General features: G+C 32.1%; 1 protein-coding gene across 7 annotated transcripts in view; it reads left to right on the forward strand.

Moving 5' to 3' along the window:
* The window catches only part of blo (bloated), a 524,956-nt gene that overhangs the window by 332,302 nt on the left and 173,708 nt on the right, over positions 1-18,946 (forward strand). Inside the window, exon 1 of one of the 7 annotated variants that reach the window (XM_072535674.1) lies at positions 2,309-2,452. The exons of 4 other annotated variants lie outside the window; for them this stretch is intronic. In XM_072535674.1, coding sequence (XP_072391775.1) covers position 2,452 — 1 coding nt within the window. In that variant the 5' untranslated portion in view covers positions 2,309-2,451. Of the gene's footprint in view, positions 1-2,308; positions 2,453-2,522; positions 2,539-2,578; positions 2,675-18,946 lie in introns of those variants that run through there. 2 more of the 7 variants (XM_072535676.1, XM_072535675.1) reach the window with 2 other exon arrangements.

Raw genomic sequence — 18,946 nt, forward strand, 5'->3', positions numbered from 1 at the left:
ATATTATACATATATACAATATATGTATAATATATTAATATGTCGAATTGTCCTATGGGAAGAGGATTCTTCCGATAGGACAATTGGACAGATTAATAAGACAAACCACTGGACGTTCTATAATTAAGAGAATATGGGACAATATGCAGATATCGTACCCTGCGTTTTATTCAAACTTAGATAATATATTCCTATATTCATATTTATATTATGGTTGATACATGATCTTGCTCTATTTTAGTTGTCATTTGCAGTTTTTTGCTTCCATATTATCCCCATTTTCAATTTAGTTGTTGATGACATTTTGCCTGATGATTGATTTTATAATGTACAGTTATATTAAAAAAAAGGGTACAAGTATTAGAAAGAGAAGTTAACGTCATCCTATTTGTGTAAAACCGGCTGGGATTTTTGGAGGTTATCAAATGTCACAGGTTATTAAAAATATAAATCATTGGCGTTGAGCATTAATTAGACGAAACCATTTATTCAACAATTATATAAAGAATAATTTTAATGACTGTTACAAATAGAATTTAGTATTTGGTGATAGAACCGTCTGCTTCTATAACTTTATTTAGTCTATTTGGCATACTTTGAATTATATTAGATATCATATTTGGATCAAGATCTTCCCAGCACTCTAAGATTGTATCCCACAATTGATCTGAATTTTGTGGCATAAAATTTCTTTTATATATTTTTTTAACAATTATGCCCCAAATGTTTTCAATTGGATTTATATCTGGACTGTGCGCAGGCCATGGCAATACTTCCAGGTTTTGCGTTTGAAACCAATTCCTTACGGCATGGGCAGTGTGGACTGAACAATTATCTTGTTGATATATAAAATTATTATTAGGATACAATTGCTCAATAGAAGGGAGCATTACGTGTTCCAAAACGTTAATGTAATTGTCGGCAGTAAATCTTCCCTCTAATCGCCAACAAACACCAGGTCCATGTATACTAATCCAACCCCATACGTTTACAGAAAAACGTCCAGATTTATTATGAGAGTGAATATATCATTCTTCAAACTTAGTATTGGCTGGACGATAAACACGGACTTGACCGTTATAGGTCGACTGAAAAGTCTTTTCATCAGTAAAAATGACGTTGTTCCAAAATTGTGGGTTGCGGTAAATATAGTTTAGTGCAAATATTACTCTTACTTGCCGATGTTCAACAGTTACTAATGGTTTTTTAGCAGCTGGTCGGTTTTTTAATTCAGATTCATTGGTCCTTCTGCTTACAGTAGGTTGGGCACCAGGAAATCCCGTATGAATCCTTAAATCCTTCGACGTCGCAAATGGATTATCTCTTAAGAATTGAACTAAAGCAGCATCTTGTTGAGGAGTGGATACTTTGGAACGCCCTGAACCAATTTTTCTTTTTAATGATTGTTGTTGGACCCATCGTTGCTTAATTCTGAAGATTGTTTTCAAATTTCTATTATAGAAATTTGCTAGCGCACGAATTGACCATCCTTCTTCCATTTTCGTAATTATTTGAGCCTTTTCAATCTCACTTAAATGACGAGGCATATTAATTTTTTATTGTACGTAACGCTAAACCTTCTATCAAATTAAACGCCTTTGATGTCTATAAGTTGCATTTTTGATCACTTATGACATTTGATAACCTCCAAAAATCCCAGCCGGTTTTACACAAATAGGATGACGTTAACTTCTCTTTCTAATACTTGTACCCTTTTTTTTTAATATAACTGTACAATATATTGATCTCAGCGTTAATCCATAAAATTTCTTTAGATTTTGACGCCTCTACTTCTTATTTAATTCTCTAAGCGATATTTTACGTTGAAATGTTCCTTTTTGGATCTAATTTTTTATTTATAATTTTTTTTTTTTGATAGTAGGTACCCCAATATTTCATGTTTTTTACTAATATGAAGCATCATATATTCTGTCTTTTTTTGTTTCTTCGACTAAGATGTAGGGCTTTCCTTTTTCCCTTCATTTTCAACCAATCTCATTTATCGTTCATCGATTTTGTAATTTTTTATCATCTGTTTATACACGTAATAAATAATATCCTTGATCAATAGTCGTTTAGTCTTTATATATTAAAAAATAATTTTAATAAAACTTTATTAGTGATTGTATAAAGCCAACAATAAAATTCAAGTTCTTCCTAAAAACCCAACTGTTGTTTGTTGACGTTAAGAATGAAACCCACGTGCGCTGTAAGGCGGCAACACCGCCAAGTACGTATCTTAGAGTGGGACAGTCATTCTAAGTCATTATGCAAATTATATAGCAAAAAAACAGATTGTTGGGAAGAACTCGTGTTTGGATTTTAGTCGTCCTTAAATATTCGCAATGTTGACATATCGGTAACCCGAAAACAGTTCTTCTCTTCGGTCCTCCGTACTTTTGAACTTTTCGCGTGTTCTACTCGGCTGTGAAGGAAAATTGCGCGATTAAAAGTGAGTGTAAGTTAGTACTAATGGTATTAAGTGTTGTCGCTAATAAATTATTTTCCATTAACTTTAAACTGCAGGACAAGGTCACAGTATGTATGCATAATACTCTATACTTGCTGGACAACGTGCAGATTTGTAAAATGACCTTTTAATCATTTATTTCTTTTTATTTTATTCCGCTTTTATTCTGCTCGAGAAGCCTTGTTGGCCCTGGGCAATAATACAGTAGGTACATTATTATGCTTTGTATAATATCCTTCAGTTTATTTTGCTAAACAAAGATCAAACAGACCATTGTTTATTTTTTGTAAAAATAGCAATGGATCATGGTCTCACTTGTTTTTTAAACCTTAGTCTCCCGTGAAACTCATATATTTTTTAATATTTACTTCGGAGTGGTTCTTTTAAGTTAACCTTAGTTTATTGGCCACAATTTGTAATTTTTTCGTTATTGCAAAGTGTTCTGACGAAATTATCATTACCAGTTTAAAGACAAAGTCATTATTTTAAAATTTTTTAAATGACAAGTTTTAAAATAAAAATCAAAACAAACTTTAAATTAACTTTTAATGTCACAAATATACCGTATCTATGTAAGACGGTCTTCATTCGGTACATGTCATTAATTGATCAATGGTATTAAATTATAATAACCATTATTTTCGTTCTTTACATCCCATATATTTTTCAGTTTTTAGCATATATTCACATGTCCATATATTTTCGTCTTACTACAATTTTTATGCTAAATTTGTTGATTTTTGCTATGTATTTTAATTGTAAAGTTGACTGTAAACACTTATTTTAACAATTTTTTTGGAACATAAAAAAAGAGATAGATAGGAAGGACACTGATTAAGAAACGTAAATCTATAAATAGTCTCTCACCAGAGATTTGACCTCTAAAAATCATACGAACAAGCTGAATTTTGCCCATAATGTCAATTTTGAGAGCCCAAAAAAGTTTACCACTCCTACCACCGGACTTTACCGTAACACCCACCCTCGTAGGGGAGGAAAATTGCACGTCAAATACGTCGGAAAATACTTTTACGAAGACGATTTGGGTGAAACTTGTAGTTGTAGTTTAGAAAAAAACTCTTGTGTAATCGAAAATAAGCGGTTTTAGATTTTTTACATCGTTTGTAGTGTGAAAGTTTAAATTTTGTGTTTTTTAGGCATATTTCAAATGCCTCACTTTTGTTGCCAAAAATCAAAACCTAAATTTCGTGCCATAGATTTTGAAGATTAGACTTTAAGAATAGAAATTCTGTAGTGATCGGTTAACGGAGGTACCTTATTAAATTTTAATAATCTCATGAAAATTCTAAAAACTGGCAAAAATCGCGCAACATTTATTTTTTAATATTCTTACATACATTTAATTACTGCAAAACGCAAAAATTGTATAAAATTTTTTATACATATTATTATTTTTGGACGCGAATTGATGCAAGTTTTATTTAAGTCCTAATACAAATTTTCTTTAAAACTATTTCAGGCACATTTTTTATTTAAAATATATTTTCTACGACGTATAGATTCTTGGCAGATCGATTTTTTCCGTTTTTCTCTCCTACGAGGGGGGAGGTTTTAGGGGGAAGAAGTAGTAAACTTTTTTGAATATTTTTGGGGCCCCAAAATTAACATTTTTAGCAAAGTTTAGCTCGTTCGTATGATTTTTAGAGATTCAGTTGCATTTTTTTTTTCTCAGTTGACGATTAGAGTATAAATAAAATAATTTAGTGATAACAAAACTAAAGCATCTTTGGGATTTTGTGATGCATTTTTAGGTGTTTCTATACAAGTTACATCAGATTAAAAAAATAATGAATAAAATTGGTTCATTGAAAGCTAAGAAAATACAATTTTTGTTACATATATTGATTTTGAACTTTGAAACACAATTTTCTTTAGTATTTTTTTTAGTATTTTTCACGTGCAATACCGATGGTTTTATTATTATACTATATATTATAAATATCTTAAAGACATAAAAAATTTTATCGAGAAAGAGCTCCAAAAGAAATAGATGATGAAAAAATGATATGAAGATAATCATCCTATTGTTAATAGCTTCGTCGCAAATGCCGGTCACCTTTGATCGGTTGTATCTCAGGAACCACTGCTTGTAATTTACATTTTTTATTTTAAAAGAAGCATCTTGTCAAGTCTTTTTCAACGCCGTTTTATAAATTTAATTTGAGCTAGATATTTTATTTGTTTACAAGCCAAAAAACTGTTTATAATTTTAAAACATTCGTTAGGCCAACCAAATAATGCGATATTAATTCCATAAAGTACGTTAGATAGTTAAAGTGCTTTTTTATGATTAAAAAATTGGCAAACTTCTATATAATCTAGTTTTTGTTGTACAACATTTTAAAATATTTCATAAAAAAAATAGATTGCAAAATTATTATGCGAGATCTATATAATCGATTATAATGAAATTTGGTTTATTTTTTATATTATAAAGATTTTCTAGGCGAATTATGAAGGTCTTAAGTGCAATCTAAATGGTCCAAAAACATTATATAAAAAAGGCATCACCCCAGCCGTGTCTTATAAAAACTTTAATTGTCGCTATTTTATGTACGTAGAACCTTACTCCAAAATGAATTATTTTAATGTTACAAGCAAAAAAAGTAGAAAAAAATCGACGTTTTTAGTAATTTTTAAATATTTTAAATTTTTTATTATTGTTTATGACATATTTGAGAGAAAGTATAAGACAATTGTTGTTAATCGAGACTTTCCTCTGGAGCAGAGGATAAGAGCCTTAAGATGCTACGTGTTCTAGACTGTGTTGTATGGAATGAAAAACTGGACACTAAAAGTGGATTATATAAAGAAGTTGGAATCATTTGAGATGTGGTGCTATAGAAGGATTTTGAAAATACCATGGACCCAACGACTTACAAATGCAGAAGTGTTAAGAAGGCTACAAAAGGATTGCCAGGTCATAAAGCACATCAAAACAAGAAAGCTGGAATATTTAGGCCACATTACCAGAGGTGCAAAATATGAGATATTAAGCTCATAATGCAAGGTAAAATCAAGGGTAAAAGATCCATAGGAAGGCGAAGAATTTCCTGGATAAGAAACCTAAGAGAGTGTATAGTTGCAGCTCAGTAGATCTTTTCAGAGCAGCCGCCAATAAGGTACGGATAGCTGTAGGTGTGATGATAGCCAACCTCCCATAGGAGAAGGAACTACAAGAAAAAGAAGATAAGACAATTAATATTACTGAAATTATCACACAACTTTTTCTGCAAAAATCTGAAAGCCACCTCTCACATCCACCTCAAAATAGATCCGCACTGGTCTAGAGAGTTAATTAGAAATTTCGTCGAAAATTCATCATTGATTTTTGTTTTGATTTGTATGTCGTAAACGTAAGATAGAGGGAAAATTTTTGATAATTTCTACAACATACCAAATATCGTACCAAGCCTTGGCAAAGGCTTGGTTTGGTTAGCATCCAGAAATTTGATGTACAGCATTTCTTGTTCTATCGCTCATTTGATTTAATTTGTATTTACTCAATTGATGACGATTTAAAAGACGGATTGATGTTAAGGAGTTTTTGTAATCTTTTTAACACCTTTAGCAAGACTGCGAATCACTGATTGGTCTATAGATTTCTTTTTGGGTTTTAATACTGAAATAATTTCAGAGGTTTTAAAATCCCTGCACTAGTAGTTTAGCCGAATAATTACGTTAATTAAATACGTTATGAAAACAACTTCTTAATTTAGCTGTTCTTTCAACATTTTATAGGTTTCTTTATCAGTATCAGAAGCTGTTCTTGGGTTTACAAGCTTTATTTCTCTTTAAATTACTGTTACAGTAAACAGTTTATTAGTCTAAAGTAAATACATCAGTTAAGTATTCCGTTAGTTATAACTTATAACCTAATCCTTTTCATTTTAACTCCATATTTTTAACTTCTACTGAAACTGTCTATCAGTAGGTAATCAAATTTTGTTTTTGCTACACAGGTATTTAGTTGTTTTAATTTTTTGATAAGCTCACCTTTTTCTTTAATGCTGGTACGATATTCCTCACAATTTTTTTTTCTGAGTAACACAGCTGTACTTTTTGGACAAATTACCGAGGAATGGTCGGAACTTCTTCTTCTTCTTCTTAAGGTACTGTGCGTTTCTACGTAGGCGTCCACCGTACATCGTCTTGTCAGATGAGATGTTAAATAGTCAGGATTAAATAATTTTGTTTTTAGCAGCATTGCGAAGAATTTCATAGCTGTGGATTCCTGTCCATTGTCGAATATTGCGCAGCCATGGCATTTTTTTACGTCCCAGAGCTTTCCTACCCTCTATCTTCCCTTCGACTGAAAAGTATATCTTTCTCCTCGTAAAATGTGTCCCAAGTCAAGAACCAATGGTCAGAACAAAGATTATAATTTCTGGTTACATTAATCAACGTTACTGGTACTTCATTCATCATAAAAAGTGAAGTAATTTAGAAATTCTATAGTGATAAAAATTGTCCAGTAAATTGGCAGTCCTATTGACAGATATGATTACTATTTTTCTTGGATAACTATTGCTAAACCTCTACTTTTAGTAGCAATAAGTGTGTATACTTACTATTATCATCACTTTCTGTTATAATGTTTAAAAGAAATCTCTAAAATGTTATTTTTTGGAGGTGCACAGTAGTCGAGAGTTGTGTGTGAGTGGAGAGAGAGATCCACAAAGAATCTTTTTGCCGCAGAAAATTGTTATAAGGAAGTAAATTTTTATCTTAGAGTCGTTTATAAACTTGATGACAATATTACTAAATTATTAAACCTAAATATAGGCTTCGAGTCTGTTCCCTATGATTAAGACAATCAAAAAATAAGTGATTCAAATCTCCGAGAGATTTATTATTACACGGACAGAAGGGAGTTTCATAGATTCCAATCCTTTGCAGATGCTCTGGAAAGAGGCCCTGGTTAAGGTTTAGCCGGGTTATCAAAGAAGAATGTACTAGTTAAAATTAAAATGGCGAATATTTTTTGGTAAGCATATATGAATAGAAAAGTAATGGTTTCTTGAAGTCTTCCGAACCTTTTTAAATTTTGACATCCATCTTTCCCTGCCAATACTCGTGATAAGAAAAAAAAAAGATCTTTAAAGTAGTAAACATTTGTAATTTCGGATATCTCAGATGTGTCAGATGTACTCCATTGTGTCCTTTAACCCAGAGTAAAGTAACTGTTTTCTTTTTGTGAATTTTAGTTCATGTGATAATTAGTTAGTCGTTAGTTAAATAGTATTAACTTAAATTAAAATAATATTTATTTAATAAATTAAAATAATAAATAAAAAATAGTAGCCAGCACTATTAAGCCAATAACTAATCAGTTTCTTATGATAATTTTTTTGTCGGCAAGTGTATAATTGCAGTAGGTATATTCATTTCGTGTTTGTAACAACATGGTGTAATTTTTTCTAAATAATATTTGTCTCGACCTTGAAACATCGACAATGAATTTTGCCCACATGAAATTGTCTAATATGGTTACTGTCGTAATCGAGCATTGAAATCACTTGTACCTGGAATTGTTTTTAGATAGAAAAAAGTTACTTCATGCCTATGGCTATGCATATGGGTATTTCTAATCATTTTTAAAGTATGTAGGTTATTGTTGTAATACAGTTTTTTGTTTTAATTTGTATTTATTATTTCTCATCTGTTTGTTAATATTAAATCAGATAGATTGTGGTTAGGAGAAATAATAAGTGCAAATTGTTTAGTTTTTATCTATTTGAAAAACAAATATAAGTTTATTTCGCTAGGCATGTATAACTAGTATGTACATAACCTTAGAAGTTATAACCGTAGCTATTTTTACTTAAAAATCTATTTTGGAGCGGGAAATAACCCCAAAACCAAACAGTGGTTGGATTTCAATGGATTAAACCATACTTAAAATTGTTAAATTATCTGGCTATATGCCGATGGACTTGGATTGCATACAGGGAACATAAGTCCCTACTCCAAAGAGTTTTCTACATCCGAACTGTAGGAAAGTTAAAAATCATTTTAACTGTCTTCCTTTAATTAAAATTAAATTTCAATGGTTCATCCAAGTCCTAACTTTATTATATGTATTTCATTACCATAGGTTCCAATACTTTTCTAGTTAGTTTCCTTTTAAATTGTTTTAGCTGTTTGTTTGTTTAGTAGCATGCACTATTCCTGTTTAAGTTCACAGCTTTAGCTCTATTCTCTCAACTGACTGATTTAGCGGTACTTTTAAATATTTAAACGTTTCCACTTCTTCAAAACTATATCCGCTAATCTGAAATACCTTTCGATACCATCTATTATCTGGGCATAACCTAACAAATATCTGGGAACCTGGGTTGATGACAAAAATGACCAAAGCAGAGAAATCAAAGTCCGAATTGAAACTGCAAGGCAAGCATTTGTGAAAATGAAGACAATGCTTACCAACAGAGACGGTATCTGAGTTGCATCTCAGATTGAGGGCTCTAAGATGTTACATATTTTCTATCTTACTATAAGGAATGGAAGCTTGGACATTGAAGAAACAACACATAAGAAAAATAGAAGCGTTCGAAATGTCGTGTTACAGAAGAATATTAAAAATTCAGTGGGTTAAAAGGATTACCAATGCTGAGGTACTACGACGTCTAAATAAGGAGTTAGAAATTATGAACAGCATAAAAAGAAGAAAACTAGAGTATTTGGGTCACATAACCAGAGGAGAAAAATATGAGCTGCTGAGAATTATTATGCAAGGAAGGATCCAAGGAAGAAGAAGCATAGGAAGAAGACGCATCTCCTGGCTGAGGAACGTTAGAGAATGGTTTAACTGTAGTTCACTACAACTTTTCAGAGCAGCAGCCAACAAAGTGACCATAGCCGTTATGATATCCAACCTCCGATAGGAGATGAAACTTTAAAAAGAAGAAAACCATCTCTTAAAAAGCTTTTTTTAATGTATTTTTCTCACTAGCTGCTATAATCAGGTCATCTGCATATATTTCGTTAACTGCAAGTTTAGAAATGTAAAAAATACTTGGGAAATGGAGCATCAATTGGGATGGCGACCAATATGGCAAGTTTTTCATTTTCATGACCTTGCCGAATTGGTTTTATGTTGTGCGGATACAACTTTGTGCGTTACGCGGCAATGACTATTTCTTTTTTCCTATAGTTACCTTTCCTTTAATCTTTCCTACTTGTATTACTTAAAGTTGTTGAAATTCTCTATGGAACATTAAGTATTTAATATACAATGTTTTTTTCATCATTTTATTGGTGCTAACTATCTTGGGGCATGTTTAACATATCTTTGGTAGCAGCTCCGATATTCCAGCTTATACGCAACATTCGTCTTAATATTTTCTAAAGTGTTAAGTCTTTGAACTAATGTATTTTGCGTTATGTTTCATATTTTGCATTGGAGAGACTATTCAAAATAACTGCAACCAACAAGTTGGTACAGGAAACCTATGGCTAGTAATAGGTTTCTTAACTATCATTCTTGCCATCCGTTCAAATACAAAATAAATCTTATAAAAGCACTCAGCTGTAGGCTACATAGGTTAACACATCCTGATAACAAAAGGGATTCTCTTTTGTTACTCAGAAATATACTATCTGACAATTCTTAGCTTACATCTCTCATAAATAAATACCTTTTTTCAACAAGTTTTGGGTCTTCTATTGATGATTTACCTGATGGTGATCAACTAAGAATGATTTCTAATAATATTATGAACAACAGTACTCTACTTTCTCCTAACATTGCAACTTCCACCACCCATTACTCTTCACTACCCTATTTCCCATATGTTACTGAAAAGCTTCTTAAATTGTACAAACAGAACAATATCCCGGTTAAGATTGCTATCAATAATCCTAAGACTGTCAGGAACTTGTTTTCTAAAATTAAAACACCTCTTTCTATTTTGGAACAAGTGAATGTAGTCTATCACTTACCCTGTTTTGAATGTGATGCATGTTATATTGGTCAGACTGGCCGTTCCCTTAAAGGACGCCTTACTTCACATCGTAGTGACATTAACATACTTGTGCCCTTGCAGAACATGCAATCAACACCAAACATACTGTGAATTTTGATGATGTTAGAATTCTCTGTAGAGAACGTAACCTTAATAAGAGACATTTTATGGAGATGTGTCATATTTTGAAACAATCTAATGCATTAAATAAGAAAACTGATATCAGCAATTTAAGCCAAATTTACCATGCACTAATACTACAAAATTGATTCTTTCGTATTCTACTTTCAATTATTGGTTTCTTCTTCAACTTCTTTTATTATATCATAACATTTATGTTGGCATCTACAAAACTTTTCCTTCAATCTCACCAGCTGATTGTCAGTTCTGACAGTCGAGCTTTGAAATACTTCATTTTCATGATATGATCATAACAGTCAAGAACCCTAGCCGTGCCGTTGTTAATATAACATTTCAAAATTGACAATTATATTTTTTTCAATCAATGTTTTCAAAAGTGAAATTAAAAAAAAAATTAATATAAAATTAGTTAAATTGGGAATCTTCCGGCGTTCTGTGTTTCTGTGTTTTTGCTGATATATTTAGTAGACTAATTTTTGATGTTTCTTTGCAATAACAACATTTTAATGCTACAGATCTTTTAAAGGTAAGATCATTTACTTAATTGTTTTTTATATTAGATGTATCGCTAATAACACTCTTTTAGATGAACTGATGATGCTTATTGAACAATGGGCGAAACGTCTTCAATAAATAGATAAAGTAGCACAACTCTTTTCTTTTTTATCTCCAAATTGACCGAAAACATCCCATTCACTTACGAGTGCAAATTTTATATATATATATATATATATATATATATATATATATATATATATATATATATATATATACAATATTTTAAATATTGACTACTTCCTACATTTTGAATTTTTATTAGACAAAAATCAATATGAATTTGATTATCTTTGCGTATTCGTACCGAAATCAGGACAAAATTTCAAAACATTTATTTGCTTACCAAACGGAACAGTTTCTATTCCCATAAACGTAAAAAATGTTGAAAATTAAAAAAAAATGTTAATGACAAATTAACGTTAAAAATAGAAGATACAGACAATGGTTGCATAATCTGTGCTCAAACAGATACGAGTATAGAAAGGAAGTCTATAATATACTACTTATTATATAATATTCTTTGGATAGGTCAATTAAGATTGTGATCTGCCTTATTAGGAAGTGTTGTTAAAGGTGTTCTCTGTTATTATTAATGTGAGTAGTAAAAATTATACAGGGTGCATTACTTATAACTATAGTTTCACTTGTATCCATTTAAGGAAAGAAAATAAATAACCACAATAGTATATGGATAATTTGTTAAATTGGATAGTACGCGATATAATAAAAAATATGAAGTTGTATAAGATATTTAAGGTCAAATCCTGGTAAATAATTGTTTAAATTAAATTAAAGTAAAAATAAGAAAACGCAAAGAAAAATTTTAATAACATATGTGATGAATATTATGAAAATATTTCTAAATAATGTATAGGGAAAAGAATACAACATAACATAACATAACAATTTTTACAAAAGTTATTTGCTTTCTTTTAAGTTATTTTTTATCGTATATTGCATGAATGGTGCGTACGATAGCCCTCATCTACTAGAGCTTAATGGAAATTCGATACAAAATCAGGGCAAATTAATTACTCGTTGATTTTGGGGTCACTGATCACGAATATTATGACGTATCATGACGGTGGTGGTCTCCTATGGCCTGGTACCCAGGAGTGGCCTCGTCTCCTGGAGTTTTGTGGACATTCGATACAAAATCAGGGCAAACTAACTACTCAGGGGTTTTTGGGGTTAATAAACACCAATATCATATCAACGATGGACTTTGAGGCACCTGGTGACTACAACGGGCCTCGTCTCCTAGAGTGTTATGAAAATTTGATACAAAATGAGTGCAACCTCACTACTCAGGGGTTTTTGGAGTCACGTAAAAATAAGAAAAGGCAATGAAAAATTTTAATAACATATGTGATGAATATTATGAAAATATTTCTAAATAATGTATAGGGAAAAGAATATAACATAACATAACAATTTTTACAAAAGTTATTTGCTTTCTTTTAAGTTATTTTTTATCGTATATTGCATGAATGGTGTGTAGTTTAGCCCTCATCTACTAGAGCTTAATGGAAATTCGATACAAAATCAGGGCAAATTAATTACTCGTTGATTTTGGGGTCACTGATCACGAATATCATGACGGTGGTGGTCTCCTATGGCCTGGTACCCAGGAGTGGCCTCGTCTCCTGGAGTTTTGTGGACATTCGATACAAAATCAGGGCAAACTAACTACTCAGGGGTTTTTGGGGTTAATAAACACCAATATCATATCAACGATGGACTTTGAGGCACCTGGTGACTACAACGGGCCTCGTCTCCTAGAGTGTTATGAAAATTTGATACAAAATGAGTGCAACCTCACTACTCAGGGGTTTTTGGAGTCACGTAAAAATAAGAAAAGGCAATGAAAAATTTTAATAACATATGTGATGAATATTATGAAAATATTTCTAAATAATGTATAGGGAAAAGAATATAACATAACATAACAATTTTTACAAAAGTTATTTGCTTTCTTTTAAGTTATTTTTTATCGTATATTGCATGAATGGTGTGTAGTTTAGCCCTCATCTACTAGAGCTTAATGGAAATTCGTTACAAAATCAGGGCAAATTAATTACTCGTTGATTTTGGGGTCACTGATCACGAATATCATGACGGTGGTGGTCTCCTATGGCCTGGTACCCAGGAGTGGCCTCGACTCCTGGAGTTTTGTGGACATTCGATACAAAATCAGGGCAAACTAACTACTCAGGGGTTTTTGGGGTTAATAAACACCAATATCATATCAACGATGGACTTTGAGGCACCTGGTGACTACAACGGGCCTCGTCTCCTAGAGTGTTATGAAAATTTGATACAAAATGAGTGCAACCTCACTACTCAGGGGTTTTTGGAGTCACGTAAAAATAAGAAAAGGCAATGAAAAATTTTAATAACATATGTGATGAATATTATGAAAATATTTCTAAATAATGTATAGGGAAAAGAATATAACATAACATAACAATTTTTACAAAAGTTATTTGCTTTCTTTTAAGTTATTTTTTATCGTATATTGCATGAATGGTGTGTAGGATAGCCCTCATCTACTAGAGCTTTATGGAAATTCGATACAAAATCAGAGCAAATTAATTACTCGTTGATTTTGGGGTCACTGATCATGAATATCATGACGGTGGTGGTCTCCTATGGCCTGGTACTCAGGAGTGGCCTTGTCTCCTGGAGTTTTGTGGACATTCGATACAAAATCAGGGCAAACTAACTACTCAGGGGTTTTTGGGGTCAATAAACACCAATATCATATCAACGATGGCCTTTGAGGCACCTGGTGACCACAACTAGCCTCGTCTCCTAGAGTTTTATGGAAATTTGATACAAAATCAGTGCAACCTCACTACTCAGGTGTTTTTGGAGTCACTAAACACCAATATCATAGCGATGATGGCCTTTGAGACACCTGGTGACGACAATAGGCCTCGTCTCTTAGAGTTTTATGGACATTTAATACAAAATCAGTGCATTGATGGCTTTTGGAGGTGGCTTACACAGTAAACAAATCCTTAATTTTTATTTTCCAAATGTTTATATATTCCATGTCTTTATTTTATTGATCCACCGTCTCATTTTCTTCGTGCACCAATTTATTTTTATATTTTTAGGTATTTGTGCAACTAAAACTTTCACAATTTTTGCACGCGACACTTTAATGCAATCCGTGTTTTGCTGCGTTCACACGAATTACCATAATCGGTTTTGCACCCGCAACATATCAAGCTCATGATGCTTGATAGACCAGGTAATTGTGTCATTTTTATGGGAACTAAAGTTTGTTTATTAAGTTTCCATTTCCAGTCTATGGAGTTTAACTTATTTTGCTTTCCGTACTACCAGTTGCGCACCTGAAGATAAACTCGTAACTGCTGGGTAAACGCATCGACTGTTGGGAGAATTTTGCAAAAATTCAGACATAGACACAGTTGCCGATACTGTTCAGATTCCAACCCACACTGGATGGATGAGAGTCACACACAATATAATTATACAAACAGTTTATATGTGGGATTTAGTAAAAAACCATTTGATAGGTGAGTTTTTTATTGATGGCGCACTTATAGGTGTAAAATGTTGATCTTCTCCAGCATCAAATTATTCCTAAAATAATAAATTTATTTGCAAATATGACAGAGTGGTTCCAACAGAATGGGGCACCTACACACCATCAAACAATTGTTTGGCAAAATTTTTTGAATAACGTTTTCCCCCTGGATTAGTCGAAGAGGTGCAATTGCATGGTTGGCAAGATTTCCCGATTTGACTTTACCTAATCTTTTATGGGGCTATCTTAAGGAGTCTATGTAAACTTCTTCTTCTTCTTATGCCGTCCCCATTAAGGGAGGTTGGCGACCACATTTTTAAAAGCTTCTCTGTCTTTTGCAACGTGGAATAATTCGTCTACAGTCATGTTTGTCCAGTCTCGAATATTTCGCAGCCATGACTTCCTCTTTCTACATATTGTCTTTTTGCCATCGACTCTACCCTGCATGATTCTCAACACTTCCTCATTGGTGACCCTGGCAGTCCATGGAATTCTCAACATTCTCCGGTATATCCAAAGTTCAAAGGCTTCAAGCTTCTTAACTATTTCCGCTTTTAATGTCCATGTTTCTACTCCGTACAATAGTTGCGACCAGACGTAACATTCAACAAACCTCAGTCTCAGCGCAGTATTGAGATTTTTGTCACAGAACAATTGCTTGAATTTTAAGAACGCTGCCCTTGCCATTTCTATTCGTACCCTGATCTCTTGGTCTATGTAAACAGAGCAACTAATTTAAATGAGTTAAAGGATCGCGTACCTCTTGAAATACAGCAGTATTTCCAGAAATGATCAACGATTCTATTCGAAACTTTCAAGATAGATAATATTATTGCCAAGAAACAGAGTTATTTGAGCAAGACACTTTGAGCTTTTTAAAATTAATATTAATTGTTCAACAATTACATGTATTATATCTTTGGAAACTTTTCTTGTATTATATTAGTGAAATGGTGTATTACATTAGAAATGTGGTATACTTTATCCAGAAATTTAGTGTCTCATTATAAAAGTTATTTTAATAACAGCTGTAAAACTGAATAATCCCTTGTAAATACTCTATTGTTGTATAATTATCACAGCTACCAAAGCTGCCAGGACCGGCATAATAGCCAAGCATAGCATAACTGTATATAGGTACATATACTCAGATCAAATATTATCATTCAAGCATAATGTCAAAAAACTCTTTTTATAAACATACAAATTTCCCATAATTATTGTTATTAATCATTATTTTAAGTCTCAACGAAGAAAATGTTTTGTGTGTGTGTTTTGTGTTTTATTGGCACTGGTTTTCACACTGGCCACTCAATTTCATAATGATTTTTTTAGACTATAACTTATCACTAACTCAAAGGAGTAATGTGTAGTGTCTGTGTTGAGTAAATGTCTTGTTACTTTAGTAAAGTCGACTTCATTGTCTTTACAAAGAGACGCTAATTGTATCTGAACGTCTGAGATCCCTTCGGTGAGTACCGATTTACTCGTTTTAAAAGGTCCTATTTATTCATGTTGACTTGTTATGTTTAACTTTTCCGTTTCATGTCTGAAAAAGATGGCAAAAATGGGAAATTTATTTATTAATAATTTCACGAAAAAAAATAATTCTTCATTAAAGATTATGCATCACATAGAAATCATTAATCGATAATCTTATAAAACATTAAGTGGTAGATAAGGAAAATCAAAATTAATAATTAATACTAAAGAGGAAAGTGATTTTAAATTTAGATATGCAAGAAAACGTGATTTTAAAATGTTTGTGGGTATTAAAAATTATGTCCAAGTTTGGCCTTCTAATAATTAAATAATACATTTAAAGTAAAAAGTAAATAAAAAAATACTTTTGCATTTGTTGTTTTTGTATATTGGATAAGGTAAATTAGAAATAAAATTAAAAATTAATGCAAATACTGATACATCATTAAAAGGCCATGAATCTAAATTTAAAAATAATTTTTAATTGCTATAACCAAATTAAAATAACATTTTATGCAGCACCTAAATTTAAAAGCACTTCACTTTTAAGCATAAATGAATATTTTTGATTTTCGCTGTATACCACCTAAAATTTTATAAATTTGATTCTTGATTATTGATTTCTATGCAATGCACAAATGTTTATGAAGAATAGTTTTTTTTTTCATGAAATTAATAATAAAGAAATTTCCCATTTGTTGCCAACTTTTTCAGACATACTTTATACCTTACTAACAATTGAAAAACTTCTTCCCTTACATAAAGTATAAAATATAATCATATTTAGCTATATGTATATACCTACATAAATTCATTTTAATTTTCACTTCACCATTTTATTATTTCACTTGCAATTTGTTTAACAAAACAAAAATTGTTGATTACTTTCAAAATGTGGATATATTTAATAAAGAATCGACACAGAAAATATAATAATTAATTAATTCTAATACTGCATCAGTTTATGTATTTTTTTCCCTTAATTATCTAGATATTTATTTAAATTAAATATGTAATGTAAATGACAAATAAAATATAAAATTCGTTAAGCCGGCCCTTTTTTCTATTTACCTGAAGAGGCAAATCCCTTTATGGCTTCGACTTTATCAGCGGGATACTTTTAAATTCTGCATAAGTCAGTTCTTATAATTGTGAATGAAGTTTACTTCTTGAGTATTTCTGAAAAGAGGAAAGAGTAAAATAAGCTTTTCTATGATATATCACTTGACATAGGTTGCTATTTACAAAAAATGAAGATATCAGCGATACGGTTCACGCTGAAGTCACATAGTTTCAGCCTTCAAAAATATGACTTCTAATAAAATGATCCATCAACCTGTATTTTTCGATTTGGTGCAGATATTGTTTATTAATATTACACGATTATACTAGTGCTACTAATAACACGATGAATAATCACACTTTCATTTAAATACCTTTGCTTGATCACGTTTTTTTAAGGAATTTATGCTGCTTAGCATTCCTGTCACGTTACGTACGTTAGGTAAAAGTATAAATAGATGCATAAGCTGTACACGAATCCGTACGGATTTTTTACAATCGGTTTTAACTTTATCTAAATAAACATCTTGCATTGTATTAGACTGCGATCTAGATGATAATTTTGGTACCTTAATGTGTATTAAAAATAGTAAATTTACACTGGAGTCCTAGTGCGCAAGCAAAACAGAAATTCTGCTTCCTCCTTCTAAAACCTCCGACTCGTTTCAAAATAATAATAATGGCACTCATTCAGCCAAATAGTTTTCCCGCCTAGACTGGTTATCTAGTACAAACTTTATATAAATTTTATGGTAACTGCCATACACTTTATTTTAATACAATGAAGTCTGATATTGAACAATTTTCAGTGAATAAATGAAAGTAAACAAGAAAGGTACAATTAATGTTACAGAAATGAGACAGGATCAGGTGTATGTTAGTGTAAGGCTTATATTTAGAAATAGAATAAGATATAGATAAAGTAACGTAAAGTAAAGTAACAGAACAGTAAATAGTTCTGTATCTGTATCTGTAGAGTAGGGAGGGCGAGTTAAGTTTCACAGCACTTAGGCCACAATTGACCCATTGTGCATCCTCCCAGGGAGCTGTCACCCTTAGCTCATTGTCCATCCTGCCAATTCTAGGAAGGTGGACAAGTCACCAGGAGACATCTCTCTTATGTGGGCAGGTGTTGGCCAGGACTCGCCGAACGCGTACTCTCGTATTAACGATAACTCTGGGCATTCACATAGGACATGCTCTACAGTTTCGTCTTCTCGTTCACACTTCCTACATAGAGGTGTGTCTGCTAGCCCCAGTGTATGGAGGTGTTTGCTTAGTTGACAATGACCAGTTAAAAAACCAACTGCCAAACGTAGGTTTTTCCTGGTCATTCCCAAGTACTTCTTAGATGTTGACTCTTCAAGGTTACTTAGTGTTACCCTGGCAAGTTTACATCCTTTCCCTTCTTCCCATCTTTTTACGGTTTGAGTATGGGAGTGACATTTGACAATTTCCGCGATTGTTGTAGTTGACCAACCAGAAAGATCCCCAGGTCCTAAGAGTCTTAGGCCTGCCGCCTTCCTAGCTAATTGGTCAGCAATGCGGTTGCCTTTATTCCTATTGTGTCCTTTAACCCACCTCAGGATGATGGTATTACCATCCGAAGCTTGGGTTAGTGACTTGTGACACTCCATTACTAAACCTGATGTGACACGTGGTCTATTCAAGGTTAGTAGCGCTTGT

Source organism: Diabrotica undecimpunctata, chromosome 6 (assembly GCF_040954645.1).
Source record: "Diabrotica undecimpunctata isolate CICGRU chromosome 6, icDiaUnde3, whole genome shotgun sequence".
Lineage (NCBI taxonomy): Eukaryota > Metazoa > Arthropoda > Insecta > Coleoptera > Chrysomelidae > Diabrotica > Diabrotica undecimpunctata.